The 18,815-nt window shown below is 41.9% G+C and overlaps 1 protein-coding gene across 2 annotated transcripts; it reads left to right on the forward strand.

The window, feature by feature from the left end:
- The first annotated feature begins 9,354 nt into the window (after positions 1 to 9,354).
- On the forward strand, positions 9,355 to 16,806 carry LOC308610263 (U3 small nucleolar RNA-associated protein 25 homolog). 2 transcript variants are annotated; one of them, XM_081259461.1, is made up of 4 exons: positions 9,355 to 9,579; positions 10,702 to 10,741; positions 11,541 to 11,679; positions 16,572 to 16,806. In XM_081259461.1, exons 1-4 carry the CDS (start codon positions 9,449 to 9,451, stop codon positions 16,682 to 16,684), a joined length of 423 nt encoding a protein of 140 aa, XP_081115587.1. In that variant the 5' UTR covers positions 9,355 to 9,448; the 3' UTR covers positions 16,685 to 16,806. The 2 variants fall into 2 exon arrangements, 1 of the variants encoding a protein (XP_081115587.1); XR_014014494.1 differs by lacking the exon at positions 16,572 to 16,806 and having other exon boundaries at positions 9,441 to 10,741; positions 11,446 to 11,618.
- Positions 16,807 to 18,815: the final 2,009 nt, after the last annotated feature.

Genomic DNA, 18,815 nt, shown 5'->3' on the forward strand with positions numbered 1-18,815 from the left:
ACAAGTCAACTTGAAAGTGGATCAGAGATGACAACATTTCTTTTCCACGTGCCTGCTTTGGAGCCATATTTCTGCAGACCACTCAAAACCTTCCTCCTGAGTATTCTGTGATATATTAGAACCAGGAATAAGGGGTGTTAGTGCTGGAAGGGTCAGCCAGTGGTCTGCGATTTAATTCACATAGCCTTTCTGCACCAGACTCTTTAAGATCATTGGGCTAGCCTAAGAATTTTGAAGCTGTAGAATTCAAGACAGTACATTACAATAGGCCAACATTACTATTCTCCTGCTCTGACATTCTCCACTGATGGACAGATGAAGGAGAAGGAAGGGCAGTCACCAGTAAGTGAGAGTAAATGAAACTGGAATATTATAATTCAGTATCATTTGAGTGACTGAATTGGCTGGCAGAGTGTTCTCCAGTTAAGGGTGAGGGAAGATTAATTCTGCACATGACACCACTACTGTATTTATACAAGTCTACTGGGACAGTTGTTTGCCTTGAATTGTTTTCTTCATTCATTTCAGTCAGAGAGTTGTGTTGACTGATTTTCCTTTTTGATGTATGAAATACCTGTTTGACTGAATTTACCATGTAATTTACACTAATGCACTGGAAAAATGATACATTAGTCAAATTGGATTGGCAGATATGAAAATGTTGACCCCAGAACTAGACAGAAATATAATATTGCCTTCTACAGAAATTAAGTCATATGCCCTGGATTTTGGGGAAATGTTCCAATTTTAACTATTTTGCCACGTTTCAAAAATGTAGGGCCACTGATCCCATAGTAAAAATAAGAAGATCTGTGAAGTCCAGAAAAACATAGTTTTGTGTGACTCTGACAATCACATAACACAAGAGAAAAAACTATTATGATAAATTTTACTGAGTTTCATACTTATCAAGAGGTGTTTCTAGGTTAAACTTTTGAGTCTTATTCTAAAAGTTCTTTAGGAACAAACACTTCAAATATATTCATAGAAAACCCTCTTTATTTATAATTCCATTCTTCCAACATTTATAGTTACTATGACAGACCATTTCTCCATGACCCATCCTGTGATTCTCTGCTCCTATCAAACATTTGGAAATTGGTGGCATGAGCAGGAAAGTGAAGCAGTTTTTGAGATTATTGAATAATGCTGATTTTATAAAGACTGCTTTCTTCCATAGTTGACAAACTTATGATGGTACCGACGGTTGGATACTACTCTTAGTGATGAAAAAGTTCTTAAGGAATCTTCCATTCACCAATCTGTGTTCTTGTTGAAAGCAAAGTTAATTCCTTTCAAAATTAACATATTAGCTTAATAATAATTTTTAATCTTAAAATAATCTATCTGTGAGAATGGGAAGTTTGGGTAGGAAAAAGTGACAGAAGATGGGACAAAAAGAATTCATAGAAAGACAAAACAGAATTGTTAAAATGGTGGGTATGAACTTCTGTTTCCAACTATATCAGTTTACCTTAGGCCAGATAAATCATAAGCAACATTGGACTGTGAGCGTTAGAAAGCTACTGAGGTAGCCATTACCTAGAAAGGTAAAATAGAGAAAGAAACTCACTGAAGTGAGAACAATATTCTGCACATGCTTTTTCTAGCCCAGTCATTTAGAAACTACTGATGAAGAGCAAAAGTCTGAGAAACCAAATGTGGCTCCTAAGAGATAGAAAAGCCAGTAGATCTTAGGACAACGTCATAGGACTAAGGAAACCAGAGTTGGAATTGAGAAATAACAAGGCAGCTAGAATTTTAAGGACCAAAATCACAAAGAGAGTAAAGATTCAGAGAACGGAGCTGGATTCAGCAACAGTGTTCCCTTGCAGTATTTTCCATGCATAATAGGTAGAGAAGGCAAGATGCTAAGAAGTCAAACAAAAGCTAACTGAAGTCAAAGCAAAGACTTAGTTGGCTCATAACGCTGAAGAGACAAAATTGGGGTTCAGAACCTATGAAAGATTTGTGGCCCAATGGAAAGCTAATGAATTAGGACATTGAAAGTCTCTACATATGTGTGTGTGTGTATGTGTGTCTGTGTTTGTGTGTGTGTGTGTGTCTGTGTGTTAGGAAGGTTGGTGCAACATCTACACTGAACCTTATAAAGAAGGAAAATGAGTATGAATTTGGTCCAGTGACTGAGGTGATCTTTCCTTCTGCTCCCTACCTAAGAATAGGAAATTCTCTACTCAGGAAAATACAGTTGACCCTTGAACAAGGTAGGGGTTAGAGACGCTGACTCCCTGTACAGTCAAAAATCCACATATAACTTTACGGTCGGCCTTTCTTATCTGTGGTTCCGAATGTGAGGATTCAGCCAACCACAGATCATGTAGTACTGTATTACTTATTGAAAAAAAATCCATGTATAAGTGGACCTGTGCAGTTCAAATCCAGGTTGTTCAAAGGGCAACTGTAATGTCATTCAGATTCTCTACAACTTGTCATATCCCAAGTCTGGTATTCACTGAAGAACCACCAAGACTACCAAGAAAAGGAGAATTAGAATAAAAAACAAAACAGAATCAGAATCATAGATGACCTAAACATTAAAGTTCATACATATTTTGGTAAATATTATCAAGTTCAAGAAAATAGATGACAAGGTGGAGAACTTAACTTGACAACTAGAAACTATAAACTGATTGAAGCTGAACTGATGGAATTAAAAATTATATGAAATTTAAAACTCGGTAGTGGATTGGACACAGGTAAAGAGAGGTAAGTGAACTGAAGATAGAATAGTAACAATATTAAGACTAAAGCATGGGAAACGAAAAGAATAAAAAGTACACAAAAGCGCATTTGAGACACATGGGCCACAGTAAACATTTTTATCATATGTGTAAACTGGAGTCCAAAGAAAAAAGGAGAGAGAGATTGGGATGAAAACAATATTTCAGAAATATTAACAGCTGAGAGTTCTCTAAAACTAAAAAGAATATATGGAGCCATAAATTCAGTAAGCACTAAAAAATGCAACAAGAACAAATACAAAGAAAACCACACCTAAGATCACCACAGTACAATTCATGAATAGTAAAGAAAATCATGACATCTTAAAAGAAGCCTGAGGAAAAAGAGAGAGATTACTTTCAAAGGAATAATAGGATTAAGATTACAGCTTTCTTCTCAATGAAACTGACTGCATACTAGAAAATAATGGAATAACATTTTTAAGTGCTAAAGAAAAGAACTGCCCATTGGGAATTCTAGAGGCAGAGAAAATGTTGTTTGGAAGGAAAGATGAAATAAGGCAGACAAACAAAATTTAGAAAATATGTTCTCATCAGAACTGACTGAATTAAATTATAAAGGGATACCTGCAGGCAGAAGGAAGATTATCACAGACGAAAATAAGGACTTTATAAAGAATTATGTATAACAGCAAGGATAAATAAGTGGATAAACCTAAATAAAATCTAACTGCACAAAAGAGTAATAAAAGTATATCAAAAATTAGAATGCATTCAAACAAATGGAAGAGGAAAAAGTAGTAAAAGAAATTTAAGATCTCAGCATTGCTTGAGAAGCAGTAAAAGAGCTAATAAGTCATGGTACATGTGTAACTGCTACTTATGTAAAAATAACAAGCTAATACAAGGGAAAATGGAATTTGAAGAAATCTAAAAGGAAGAAGGAAGAGCAGAAGGAACATAACAAGGTGAGACAAATAGTAAACGAGGAGTAAACGGTCTATAAGAAAATACATTAACTGTAAATACTCAAATTAAAGGACAAGGATTATTGAAATAAAAAACCTAATTCTATGCCACCTACAAGAGACAAGAGTCAGATTGAAAATTAAAGGATTCAAAAATGATGTCGTAACAACAATAAGTAAAATTGAAGAAGATTTTTTAATGTTCACATAGATTTGAAAGCAAAAAGTATCACTGGTGATAAGGCAGGATAATAAAACCCACTGTTACTTTACAAGCAATATATTATAAATCTACACTTTAATGCAATAGATGAAAGGAAATTCCAAAAAACTAAGTAGAAATAGAAAAATCTAAATTACCTAGATCAGTAACATAGAACCACAGCAACAAATCAGCAGATTAGAGAAGATCTGAATAACATCATTAATAACTTTGGCCTAAGTTTACATAAAACACTGCACCAACAATGATGGAATATATACATTACGAAGAAATTTTTAGGTGCACATGGCACATTTATAAATTGACTATATTCCAGTTATAAAACAAGACTCCGAATAAGCAAGAAATTTAAAAATATATAACCAATATTTTACCAAATAGTTGGATATTAAAAACATACTTCTGATCATTATGTAGGTCAAAGATAAAGTCACAATGGGAATTAGAATTTTATTAATTGAATGATAATGAAAATATGCCATAACAAAACCTGTGGGTTGCAAATAAAGCTGTGGTCACAGAGAAGTTTATGTCTTCAAATTATATTCTCTAAATGTAAAAGGGAAAGGAATAAAGCAACTAACTAGAAGATCACCTATCACCCTGAGGTAGGCAGCTCCTGGACTGTACCTGGTGGGGAAGGCAGGGCAGAACTTCAGGAGGCCAGCTGAGAGCACGGTGAACGCCACGTCAGGAGCAGTCTCCAAGAAAGGGCACTTAATGTACAAAGGGATGACTAAAATATATTTAAGAGCTAGCACCTGACTCCTCTTAAGGATGACTTAACGTTGCTGGGGAAAAAATAAGTGCTCAGTGTAGAAGGTGAATAGCTTTATAATTCCCAGGAGAATCCTGGTACCAGGACCACACAATGAAGAACTTGGAGTCCCCGTGGCTAATCCAGCAGAGAGAAAAGGAGAAACAGAGACGCGAGAGAAACTGAAGGGAACTCTTGGTGCAATTTGGTGCTGCTGCAGGCCCAAGTCCAGGTGTGTGCTCTCTAGCTCCCCATCTTAAATAAAAGCCACCATGTTCCTCAGTCCTTCAGGTACTTAGAATTTCTCTTTAGAACCTGAAAATGGGGTCAGGTTTCCTGTCTGCATTGCTACAGTACAAAATAGAGGCAGGATGTTTGAACTAGTTCTCCATCTGGCAGAGGAGGCCTTGAAGCTGTGAGCCACTCACTGCAAACCAGCAGGACATGAAGGATTCTTGAGCAGATCTGAAGCTACTGGGAGGCCTTTCAGGAGTTAAATCCCATAGTAAATACTGTACCTTCAATTCTCCCTCTCTTTCCAGTCTTCCTCCACTCCCATGGGGGCCCAAAGGGGCTAAATGAGCACTCTTTGACTTGTACTTGGTGGTCCCAGAACTTGACTTGGGCTTGAAGACTTCCATGAAAAGTCTGCCTTCCACCTACTGGCTTGGGTTTCTTGGTCTCTCTGCTCCAGGCTAATCCCTTCAACCTGATTTTTCCATTTCTGCCAATAATCCCCCTCTCCAGACCTTCCTAATGCTCTTCTGGGGTGGGAGGAGACTTACTGAGGGCAATGGTTATTTCTAGAGGGAGAGGTGACCACATGACTTCACAGTGGTCATGCCCTTGATTCCTCAGTTTCTGTCTAGATTAGTCGTGGGTGTCTGTGCACCCCAGCCTCACCCCCAGGGGGCTGTAGACCACTGTCCTTATCTCAGCCCTGAGCCGCTCTCTATCCTCCTTCCCTCTCTCTCCTTACCCTTCTTTACCCACAGACTCGCAGGCTGTCTGGACCTCTGAGGAAGATAAGCACGTCACAGAACCTCTGCTACAGAACAAAACATACTGAAACAAAGCTACTGAAACAATAGAAAAAGAATACATGAGGATTGTTTCTCCTGAGCGTTCAATTACCTAGGGGGCCTTTAGCAAACTTTGATTGATAAATCTAACCTTTCTTTCCTTGGCAATAGTTGATCACACTGTGAGGAAAACAAGTTAGAGAATGGAAAAATAATATTTGGATTTCAAGGAAATAATAAAGATGCAGGGACTATCTTTGACTTTTGCAAGGTGAGAAGAGAGTTTACATTTTGATTATTGATGGCAGGAATCCCTTTTAAAACAGGGCCAGTCTGCATGATGCATTTAAAAATTAACCTTTTCAAATATAGCCATAGCCCCCACAAGATTTCTTGATTTCTCTGGGGTCAGATAAACCATCACATTTCACAGTGGTGCCCTGTATATGAAAGTGATAAACATAATCTGGAAGCATGGCAGGGGCTAAAAATATGGAGCTGGCAGCCACACGTTGAAAGGATTTTTTGCTTTTAATTCACTGCATAAAATGCTAATGTCCAAATTCAGGCAGGTAGATCTTACCAACCATCAAGAGCTTCAACCCTGCTAACAGCTAAGTATGCACTTTTAAACCCTACTTTGACTGCTCCAGAAATTTACTGGGTTTCTTTAATGCCTCTGTTACTATTTCCTTTGTGTCATTTTGTTTTTCTTTAAAAACATAGCTGTGTGACCTTGGCGAAGTTATATTATTTCCTTGAGACTTGGTTGCCTTCTCTGTGAATATCTGGGTATAATTTTAGTATTGCTCAATAGAATTTTTGGTGATAATGAAAATATTCTATATCTGTACTATGCAAAGCAGTATTCAATAGCTACATGGAGCTAATAAACATCTTTGAAATATGGCAAATGCAACTGAGGAACTGAATTTTGAATCTTATTTTTAAATCTGTTTACATATAAATAATGCCACATAGCTAGCATCTGTTGACAGTACAGATCTACATAATATTTTAAGGACACTCTCCACTCAAAAACTCTACCATTCATTAACTCAATCTAAATATTTTTGCCCTCTGACAAACAGAAAATAATTTATGCTTCCCTTGAAATTATCTGTCAAGACCTTTATCAGTTTGGGGACATTATATTCTTAAAATTGACTTTGCTTTATGAAACTTTAATAATGTTGGAGTTCCCTGCCCTTGGTATCACCTTTGTGATGATGGGAAATACTGTGGATGATCAAGGACCATTTCAAGAGATCATGGAGAGAAACCTCCTTCTGGATTTCATTTCATTATGACGATGTCAAAATGCTTAATTACTTAAAATAAAACCCATACCGTTTTTATGCTGTTATATTCTACATGTAGCTGGAAAAATGTTAAAAATATTTTTAAAGAACTGCACATCTATTTTTGAAGCTGATTTGGCTGTTCAAGGCTTGCTAGCACTCTATCCATCTCAGTACTATTTCACTTAGTAAACAAATGCAGTTGCCATAATTGCTGCATATGTGTCTGTGTTCCCTGCTAGGTTATATGTCTTTGAAGTAAGAAACTATATTTCTATCACAGCCCCTATGTATAGCACAATATCCATTGCTAATTCAGATTGTGTTTTAAGATATGAGACAAAATTTAAGACTTTTATTATAGTCATAAACATGTAGCAAACCAACCAGAAAATAAAAGCTAATTTTCAATTGGTTGGCCAAGAACAAAAAAGAGAGGAATACCTAGTGCAAAACCATATCTCTAATAACTACTGTTGGATTTGGAGCATGCAGATGCTAAACTTATTTTAAAATATCTTCTTATCAAAGATTTGAGGTTGGACCTGAAAAAATTATATCAAAAGTGAAAATAATCATGTGGTCTGACCAGCCTGGATCACACAAAGTAAGTGTATACTATATATAAAGTAGATAAACTACAAGGTCCTACTGTATAGCACAGGCAACTATATTCAATGCCTTGTAATAACCTATAATGGAAAAGGATCTGAAAAAGAAATATATATATCTGAATCACTTGGCTGTACACCTGAAACACAACATTGTCAATCAACTATACTTCAAGTAAAAAAAACAAAACAAAACAAAACAAAGTAAGTGGAAAGGGAAGTATAGTTTTATAAATTCACCTCTGATATCCAATGGACCAACTTAAAGACAACAGAAGCTACAGCTTTCTAGGAGTCAGGACATAGAATATAGCATGCAAAGAGTTTTGTTCCGTATTCCCAGCCTACTGCCTAGAATAAACAGTGTATGTGGAATTGAGCTCTTTCAGGAGGTAGAGAGGGGGAGAGATGATGGATGTTTGGAAAGAAAAGGATGTTTTCCTCTTTCTCTGTAATAGGAGAAGGAAGAATCAGACTGGCCCCCAAAGTCTTCTGTGTACCTTGAGGTTTTGTATCAAATGGCTCAGGGTATCATAGCAGGGGCCCATTTGAAGGAAAGCTTCTAAGCTCTCCTTTTCTTCGTCTTCTTTTTTTTTTTGTTTTTGCGGTACGCAGGCCTCTCACTGTTGTGGCCTCTCCCGTTGCGCAGCCCAGGCTCCGGACGCACAGGCTCAGCGGCCATGGCTCACGGGCTTAGTCACTCCGCGGCATGTGGGATCTTCCCAGACCTGGGGCACGAACCCGTGTCCCCTGCATCGGCAGGCAGACTCTCAACCACTGCGCCACCAGGGAAGCCCTATCCTGTGGTTTTTAAGTATCCCTGCACACTCTGCCTGTCTCTAGAGTATTAAGTCCAGTTGCGCTGTTTTTACCTCTTTGTTTATTGAGATTATTATTTACTTGCATTAAAATGTACCAATTTTAAAGGTACAGTTTGATTAATTTTGGTAATTGTATACCAGGTGTAACCACCACCACGACCCAGATACAGAAAAGTTACTTACCCTTTAAAAGTTTTCCATCCCAATTTGCCCCAATTCAGTTTTGAGACACTTTATTGAGTTTTACTGCTTTCTCTAACATCGACTCTCCGGGTGATTTAGGAAAGTCACTTTACCTCTCTGGATGTGTTTTTGCTTTTATAACATGAAAAATGCCAGGACAGATGTGTTACCAAGGGCCCTTGCGATACTTTCAGGCAATGAGGGGGTTAGGGTAAGGGCGGGAATCTCAGCCTTGCGTCCTCATTCTTCACGTAGCACACGCATGTGGCAGATCCTAGTGGAAAGAGCCTGTGGTCGCATCAGAGAGAATTAGGTTTCCATCTCCTCTCTTGCTAGTGTGTATGTAACCTTTTGTAAGCATCAGCTTTCTCATCTCCAATATCAGGCTTATTAACAAGGCCTATTTGTTTACTGTTGCGAGGATGAATGGAGATGCACCGGCAGCCTTAAATGTTAGTTGGTATTTGTATTATGGCATAATATAAAGGCACTGCATTCAACCATCTCAGTTACTACACGTTTATGCAGGCTGATTCTCACAGCCAAAACAGACGCACGAAGTACACCCACCCATTTACCCACCTGGGGAAGCCCGAAGCCTCCCTGCCTGCCTGCCTGACGGGGCTCAGAGAAAAGCTGCGCATGCGTGCACGTGCTTCCAAAGAGCCTCGCTAGGGGGCGGAATGGGAAGCAGGAAGTTCTAACGCCTGTCGTACAAGCGCGACGTAAAGCGGGTCTGCTTTATGGCACCCTGCTTCCGCCGTAAAGCGCCGTTGGCAATCCCGCGTGAGTGGGTTGACGAGACTACTTCCAGGTGAAAAACGCGATTCTTGGAGGTTGGCTGACTTGACGTCTTCCCCATGGGCAAACGCGGGAGCCGGAGCCGGAGCCGGAGCCGGAGCCGGAGCCAGAGCCAGCTGCTCAACTCCCTAACTAAAAAGCAGAAGAAGCATCTAAGGGATTTCGGCGAGGAGCATCCTTTCTATGACAGGTATGGAGAGGCAAGGCTGGGCCCGGCGCTGCCGGCGTCCTTTCCCGGTGGGAGCCCGCGTGTCCCCGCGTTTGGTCCGCCGGTGCCCCGGGGGTAGTGACAGGGCAGCTCCCGCCGCGTCCCACGCTGCCCCGGCGCCGGCCTAGCTCGCCCGGGGATCCTGGCGGCTTCCCGCCTGAGATGGGGTTCTTCACCGGTCTTCCTACCCTTTGTTGAGCCTGTGGTTTTATGCTAGACGGCACGCCTCCTGTGTGGCGACTGGGCAGAGATTTTATAAGCTTGTTTTCGTTTGATATGTTTTTAAAGAATTGCTTGGGGGCTTCCCTGGTGGCGCAGTGGTTAAGAATCCGCCTGGCAACGGAGGGGACAGGGGTTCGAGCCCTGGTCCGGGAAGATCCCACATGCCGCGGTGCAAGTAAGCCCGTGCGCCACAACTATTGAGCCTGCACTCTAGAGCCCGCGAGCCACAACTACTGAGCCAGGGTGGTGCAACTACTGATGCCCGCGAGCCTAGAGCCCCTGCTCCGCAACAAGAGAAGCTACCTCTCGCCGCAACTAGAGAAAGCCCGGGCGCAGCAACGAAGACCCATAGCAGGCAAAAATAAATAAATTAAATAAGTTTAAAAAAAAAAAAAAAAGAATTGCTTAGGACCCTCGACATCACCTGTCTATTCAATGAGCATGAGGAAACTAATGTTTGGGTAGTTGTGGGTTCCTCTAGAAGTGTCCAGACTCTCAGTTATGATCTTAGTGCTCATCTCACCCCTTTGGGGTGCTTTAGCAACAGTTAGAGGGATAGTCTACTTAAGAAATTTGCTAGAAAAGGTGGACCCCGAGGGCTTTTATTTGCCCAAATTTCCCATCTTTTGGATGCGAGCCTGTTACTGTGTGACTGTAGTATTTGTCATGTGGTCTTGTTAGACTTTTTCATTCGTCTCTTATTATCTATTTGGCATATCCTTCCAAAACCTGTCCAAATGCATATGGAGTTTTTACTTGACAATAGATATAATGTATTTATAACGGTATAGTCTGCCATGTTCATTTAAAGTTGTATCATTAGACTTTTCCTAATTGCTACATACTAGTAGTTAAAGTTTAACATTGCCTGTTTCTTCTCAGGGTTTCCAGAAAGGAAGCAAAAGCACAGACTTGTCAACTGGTAATGCTTTATACCTTCTTTATGATAGTAGATTCTGGACTGTTACTTTTAAGATTATATATGGTAATAAAATTTGGCTACGTTTCCACTCTTTTTGATTTTAGATGTAAGCTATATTTTAGTAATATTGCTTAGTTTTAAGTGCAGATGTCTGTTAAAATGCCATTGTGATAAGTAATATAGTATAGAGTATGAAACTGTCCTGAGAGATTAGCCTGTTAGAACCTGGTAAGGAGGCTTACCAGAGGGCTCTTGGTGAATCCTAAGAGGGAATGTCATGTTTGCTTAACATAAAATAGAGTGCAAAATCATCAAAGGTCTTATTTCATTACCACAGACTCAGAAATAAAGTACACTTTTTTGTTGTAAGTTTTCCTGTTGCTCCTTTAAAGGTGCCAGATGTCTGACACATAGGTTAGATCGCCTTATAACCTAAAGCTCCATGTGTTTAGTTTGCTGTCTTCCCATGTGGAACATTAGCAGTTCAAAGAAGAGGAAGCGCTTCTAGAATCATAGCTAGATTCGCTGTTTTAAACAAATTTGGTGCTAGGTTTGGTTGAATAGATAGGGTTGCATATTTGCAGAAAAGCTAGTTTTTATTTAGAAAAGTCTGAACTTGGTTCCACTGTGGGCCTGATGATAGTCGTGGGGTAGCAACAAGAACAATATAATTTTTGTTTTCAAAATCCCCATTTTCCTTTTAGTCAGAGAGTTTATAGATACTTCAAGTTCTGAAAGTGAAGCACAGAGTGAACCAGAACAAGTTTCTGGTTACAACAGACTACTTGCCACATTAAAGGATGTTTCCAAGGAAGATGAGGAGGAGGAAGAGGAAGAAAACAGTGTTCTAGATGAGACAGAAATGAATCTTGAAGATGGCGACAGTGACATCGTTGTGGAGGAAGAGATGGCGGTAGAGTCTACTGACATGCAGAAGAGTAAGTGTCTTTGATGTGGGTTTATCATCTTTGCAGGGACCACAGACAGATTGCCCCAGGGGCAGGGTGCCTTGTACCATAGAGCTGGGTGAAAGCACATGGATTCAAAGCAGAGAGCCTTAACATGGTTGGGCCCTGTGATATCTTCAAGAATCTGATGAAAACACAGGACCCTCTGGCCATAAAAATGCAGAAATGACATTTTTGCTTATGATTTCCAGGATTTCATCAATCCTACTTCAAATTCCCCTGATTGAGAGGAAAGGGAACATAATTCTGTTTTTGTAATGGTCTCAATTTATGAAAGAGATGATTGTTCCTGCCTTAGAGGAACCAAGTTTAATGGAAGATAGACATAAAATATACAAAACTTTTCAAGCATCAAATCTGAATGGAACCGATAAATACAAGGTGTTAAAGAGATGCAGTGTGGTCCCATGCTGCCAGGGTGCATGAGGGGAGGCTTCAGAGAAGAGCTGGGACTGAAAGCTTAAAGGAACTCCGTCTCACTCAGACATCTAGGGGACTATTTTTTTTAAAATTATTATTAATTTATTTATTTTTGGCTGCATTGTGTCTTTGTTGCAGTGCGCCGGCTTCTCACTGTGGTGGCTTCTCTTGTTGTGGAGCATGGGCTCTAGGCACGTGGGCTTCCATAGTTGTGGCACACGGGCTCAGTAGTTGTGGCTCACGGGCTCTAGAGCACAGGCTCTGTAGTTGTGGCGCACGGGCTTAGCGGCTCGGTGGCACGTGGGATCTTCCCAGACTAGGGCTTGAAGCCATGTCCCCTGCATTCGCAGGCGAATTCTTAACCACTGTGCCACCAGGGAAGTCCCCATCGGTGACTTTTTAATGTAACTTTAAAATCAACTTTATTGAAGTATGAATTACATTCAACAAGGTGTACCCATTTTAAGCATGTAATCTGATAAGTTTTGACAAATGTGTATATCTATATTGTCATCGCCAAAGTCAAGATACAGAACACTTCCAATACCTGCAAAAAGTTCCTTCTTGTCCTTTTACAGTCCGTTTCCCAGGCCTGGCATCAGGCAACCACTGACATGCTTGCTTTCACTATGTATTAGTGTTTCCTAGTCTAGAAATTCATATGAATGGAAGCATACAATAAGTACCCTTTTGCACGTGGCTTCTTTGGCTCCTCATGTTGTTGTGACTCATCCGTGTAGTTCATATTAGTCATTCATTTCTTTTTATTACTGGAATAGTAGTCCATTGTCTGAATATATCTGGGTAACTTTTTATATTCTATTATCTTAATGCCTATTTGCCTTACTGTATTTTTTTCTGTACTTTAAGGTGTCACACACCATTCTTAGTATTTTCATTCATCACTTGTACTCGGATAAAAAAAATCGTTGCCTCAGACTTAGGGATTTTTAAAATTTTGTTGGTTTTCCAGTTTTCTTTCATGTTTTAGGTTTTTAAAAATGAAAAGTTTGGTTTTTTAAATTATAAAAGTAATATATATTTACTGTAAAAATTTAAGAGGGTAATATAGTTAACGTATATCTCCTCCACCCTGGGATGAACACCTTTAACATTTTATAGAACCTTCCAGACTACTTTTTTATGGATGTATGAGTGAATATGTATTTGTGTATATGTGCATAATGGCCTCATACATTTCTGTAAGTTACTTTTTCTTTAATAATATAACGTGTGTAACTGTGGGTTACTGCAGCTAGAACCCTGGTGTCCAAACTCCCAGGCCAAATCTCCTTCTACTACATTACACTACCATGGGGAGGTTTAAAAAAGAAAGGGAAAGTATGAAGGGTGATTTTTCCATGAATTAAATCAACTTTAAAAGGCGCATTTGGAGAGTCAGAGAGTACTAATATTGTTAGAAAGAAGAAAGGTTTAAAAGCTGGTTAAATCTCATTTTTAAAAAATCCATATGTAGCACATTGTGAAAAAGAGAAGGAAGACGGCATTCATGATTACTGGGCTGGCAGGGTAGGGGACAGTTGCCTGCTGGGGGTGGCTCTCATACTGGCTCTTCCACTCTTCACACTTGTGCTCGGCCAGAGCCAGGGACCGCTGAGGGAGATCAGAGGAGGGGGTGGTGCCTTGGGGGTTCCAGGGGGTGGTGCAGCTGGCTCCCTTGCCACCCAGACTGCCCCAGGGGTCCCAGCCCCAAGGATTATGGAGCATCCCCACACCTGTTTGCTCTGCAGTTGCTGTTCTGCACGCATTTTCTCCTCCGGCACTTTCTGCAGTGTCTCCTTGGCCTTCTGCTCATAGCTGTTTTTCTGGTCTTCCATCTGTAATAGCAACTTATTCATTCCCCAAGAAGTGTATTTCTGTAAATTTGAGGCAATTCAACAAATACACATTGACCTACTGTGTGCTAAAGCCTGAGCAGGGATACAGAAATGAAAAGAAATGGTCCTTGCCCACAGGGCAGAGATGTCAGTAATCTGGTGGACCTTCTTCCAGGCTGGAGGCAGGCAGGGAGAGCCCCTCAGGTGATGTGAGAGGTGAGTGGGGATAAACAACTGCCCTGGGCATGCTGGGCCTTCTCCCCTAGGCCTTCCACAGGCACTTGAAATCCGACATTTCCAAAGGGAAATCATCTTTCCAAACCTGCTCCTATCTCAGTGGCCAGCATCACCACCCACCCAGTCTCCCAAACCCTACACCAGGGAATCCTCCTTGATTTCTCTCTCGCCTTCTTCAAGGACTCAGTTCGTCCTCAAGCTTTGTCAAGTCAGCGTCTCTAACGGCTCATCACCTGTGTCCTCTATCCCTACTGCCTCCTCCTTAGTCCAGACCCTAGTGACACTATTCTAGGGGTTATGTAGAGACTATGAAGTATCTTCATGCCTTGCCTCCCTTCAAACCCTCTTCAGTCCTGCAGCTAGAGGGTTCTTTCTAAAACTTAAATCTGATTCCATCACAACCTGCTTAAATCTCTCAGTGGTTCTCAGTGTTCTAAGAATCAGGTCCAAACTCCTTGGCATGGTTCCTGCTTACAAGCCCAGACTTTCATCTCATGCTGCCTCCACGCAAGCTGAACTGCTTGTAGGTCCCCTAAGCACTGTGCTTTTCAGCCTCTGCCTTTGCCCATAAAGCTTCTTCTGCTTAGAGTATCGTGACCCACGCTTCTCACCTGGTTAACTTCTACCCATGTTCAAGATTCAGCCCTAGAATCATAAATTCTGATCAACTTGGCCAACCCTACCTCCCCCCCGACTCTTTATGGATTAGGCAGTTTTACTGGTGTTCACATAGTATCTATACTTCTAATCTATTGACTCATCCGTCTCCTTTAAGGGATTGTAAACTCCTTTGGGGCAGGGAGCATTTTTTAAAAAATAAAATTATTTTTGTAGGCTTGGGGATCTGAACACTATTCAGTAAAGTCAAGTTTTAAAAATGAATACATTTGTATTTTTAGAATTTCTCCTGGCTTCAGGGTCAAAAAGAAAAAGACACAAGAGCAGCTTTGCAAATTCACTGGGGGTCTTGCCTTTCCAGTGCTTTTCATTTTTATGCCCTGTGATTTTTGGGAAAGCAGGAGCCTTTTAGTGTCGATTCTGGGTTACCCACCTGGGTAAGAGATAGTCTAGGTAATGCAAATTTAGAGTTCAATATCAAATCATTTCCATTTAGCTTTGGAGTCATCTGAAAATTTGGATTTAAATGTTGAGTGGGTGTTACGTTCTTGGAATTGTCATTAGAAACCAGATACAGGAGTTACTGGTTGAGATCATACATGGTTATGTCCAGGTTATTGGACTTAACCATGCTGGTCACTGACCAGCTTTATCCCCCATTGAAAACGAGTAGACTGGCATTCTGGATGATATGTCAGTCTCTTATGAGCTTGGTTGGCATTACTGAAAAAATAAAAGTTGTGGATCCGCAAACCCATAGACTATATAGACTGTGTTCCCCTGCAGAATTCTAACTACGTGGCCACCTTATCTTCCTAACGTCAAGTGGGAGCAGTCTGGCCGGTCCATCTCGTTCTCTTGATCTTGAGTCCTCTGCGAAAGACATCCCCCTTTTCTGCACCAGCACATACGTCACAGCCCTGAAGAACGTGTAGACATCTGAGATATGTTAACAGTGGGGGAGGGCTGATATCCCGTGAACAGACACATAAATGCCTGTTAGACCTGGAAATTGAAAACCAGAGAGGCAGGGCCACACTGGTTTTGGCCCAGACCACCAGCCACTGGTGTTCCCAGCAAAATGTTCCCAATGTGGGAGTTTGAGGAAGCAGGGAAAGGCAGGTGGTGTGAGTTTATTAGGACTTGAGGCCCTCAGCCTCGCACTGAGGCCAGCTGAACCCCCAGAGCGTGCTTCCTGCCCTCCTATGGGCTGCTCCTCCTAAGGGTACTTGGTTTCAACAGTTATTTGTGCATCAGATTAAAGACTGAAGGGAGAGGGAACAGCAAGCCTAAATTCTTCATATCACACGCCACCTCCCTTTCTCTTATTATATAAGCAATTCATGTGAAAAACAAATAAGGCCAACAAAACAAAACAAAATTACCTGAAATCTTGCTATCCAAAAGTTACCATGAGTATTTTGGTGTATACTTGTTCCAGACTTTTCTTTATTTCCAACCCTTCATGAAGGCCATTGTAGTCTTGACAGATGACGCTGGCACAAGCACTTGAGATGAGGCTCCTCTTTTTAAAAGACTGTATTTGCATTTGGCTTAATTTCTCCCAGGCCCTGCCTTGCCTGGTCCCCAGCGTGGTGTTTTCTGCTGCAGTCTCTGTAAATTGGAGTTGGGGTGATGGGGCGGTCAGGCAGGGCTGTGTGTATCTGTGTCTGTATGAGGGAGGGCGGGCACACTTTCCAGTGTTTCTGGGCAACAAGCAGGCACTCACTGCAGTTTCCTGTCCCTCAGGCCTGGGCTGTGCAGACAGGGGAAGTACCAGGAAGGGGTGGACGACCCCGACCCAGCTAAATGGAAGGCCCAGCTCCGCTGTGCGCTCAACAAGAGCAGGGAATTCAACCTGATGTACGACGGCACCAAGGAGGTGCCCATGAACCCAGTGAAGATATATCAAGTGTGTGACATCCCCCAGCCTCAGGTGAGGCCCCAGCTGCTGGGGAGAAGGTGGACAGTGTGCCAGGTTCCGGGCTGGACCCTGAAAGCGATAGTCGACTTGAAAGTCGCCTCGCTTACGAAGTTGAAGACTGGTAAATAAAGCAAGAAATCCTGTCCCTAGAAAGAACCCAGAGAACAAAAGATATAAACTCAGCACAGTCTTCCTGCCCACCCAGTGGAACAGTAAAGCATTAGAAAGAAAAGGGGGTATTGAGTCCTATAAAAAATAACTTCTCTTGGGACTCAACACTGAGAAGAGAGGCCAGGTAGTTTAGAAGGAGGGATTAAAACTTAGAAGGTCTGAGTTGCAAACCTCGGTCTTTCCATTCCGCTACTTGTGGGACATTGAATCAAGTCATTCAACCTTTTGAGCCTCAGCTTCTTCCACTATAAAATCTGGGTTCTCATCTTTCCTGCGTATTTCAAAGGCTGTTCTAAGAATCAATTGACATGACATTATGAAGGCTATTAAGTTCTCTTTATAAATGATGGGTAAGTGATCATTTAATTTGTATGGTATTTTTCCTAGGAGAATACCACCTGATCCCTATATTTACTCAATGTTTAGCAAGTTCCGACTAAGAGCCAGATAATTTAGACTTGACCTCCAGTGAATCTAGTGAGGCTCTGCCATGAGGGAAGGGTCTGTCTTCCCAGTAAGCTTATAAAGGAGAGAAGCTGTGCTCCTTGGGTCCTTAGAAGGGATGCTAATGTGTAGAAAGCGGTTTAGAGTAGGAATTAAAAGATTTCTAGGAGAAGGGAGTAGGGTCTGCAGCTCCTGGATAGGGGAGGGGATGAGAGCTTGCACTGGGGCTCCGTAGGAGGAGCTGGGAGTGGGGTGAACACGCTTGGTTCCCACTCTTTGGCATTGAGGGTGCACACTGAACCCGAGGAACCTCTGTGCTGGCAGTGCCTAGCTTGAACAGTGGGTCAGCTGCAGGGATGACAGTGCAACGTGAGCGCCTCACTTCTGACCTTCGTGTGTGTGTGTGTGTTTCTCGGGTAGGATCCACTGGATCTGCTCCTTGGGATGAGAAAGATAATGATGTGGATGAAGAAGATGAGGAAGATGAGCTGGACCAGTCCCAGCACCACGTTCCCATCCAGGACACCTTCCGCTTCCTGAACCTTCCATGGTGAGTGGGGTGGGGGGCGGGACAGAGGCATGGAGAGGATGTAAGGGGCTTTGATTTTGCAACCGTTGACACCATATCCACCATTGCACTGGGAGTAGCGACCAGGCCCTGGGGCCAGGCTGCCAGTCTGTTAGCAAGTCGGAGTCCTAGGCAAAGGAACTCCGTAGGCATAGTTATCCCAGTGGGGTGGCTTCTAGGCAGAGAGAGCATCTTCTGAATCTTATGTGATAATTCAGAGAAATTAAAAAATTAAATTCATTCTCAATCCCGCATACAAATACACAAGCTGTTATAAAGTTTGCTGATTTCCTTCAGGCCAAGTGCAGGGATCATTTTTGTGAATTGTAGGCAAACTCTTGTGCTATTTCCCTCGGTACAAGTTTTCTGTCACTGCCTTAACAGCCTCTGCTAAGGCTGTATCGTGGGAAACTTGTGGCTCTACAGCTCTTAATACGAGGCTCTGATAAAATTTCTCTACTAGAGACTTTTATCTTTTTAAAAATTTATTTATTTATTTATTTATTTTTTGTGGTACGCGGGCCTCTCACTGTTGTGGCCTCTCCCATTGCGGAGCACAGGCTCCGGACGCGCAGGCTCGGCGGCCGTGGCTCACGGGCCCAGCCGCTCCGCGGCATGTGGGATCTTCCCGGACCGGGGCACGCACCCGTGTCCCCTGCATCGGCAGGCGGACTCTCCACCTCTGCGCCACCAGGGAAGCCCTATCTTTTTTTTAAATTTACTTTTTGAATTCAGCTTCCCAGGAGAGATGAGTTTAGAGGCTGGAGGGTCACTGTGAGACACAGCAGGTACTGCACCTCCCACTGCACATTCTGAGGAGGCTCGAGCACAAGGGGAACTGCTCCTCCACAGCATCTGCACTTGAACTTGTCACTGACCTGCTCCT

This window comes from Mesoplodon bidens (assembly GCF_964165515.1).
Source record: "Mesoplodon bidens genome assembly, contig: HAP1_SCAFFOLD_270, whole genome shotgun sequence".
In the NCBI taxonomy this organism is placed as follows: Eukaryota; Metazoa; Chordata; class Mammalia; order Artiodactyla; family Ziphiidae; genus Mesoplodon; species Mesoplodon bidens.

Coding starts and splice junctions, on each gene's coding strand:
- LOC308610263 (XM_081259461.1), top strand. CDS start 9,449: ATGGGCAAACGCGGGAGCCGGAGCCGGAGCCGGAGCCGGAGCCGGAGC. Junction 9,580..10,701: donor GAGCATCCTTTCTATGACAG/GTATGGAGAGGC, acceptor GTTTCTTCTCAG/GGTTTCCAGAAAGGAAGCAA. Junction 10,742..11,540: donor AAGCACAGACTTGTCAACTG/GTAATGCTTTAT, acceptor GCCACATTAAAG/GATGTTTCCAAGGAAGATGA.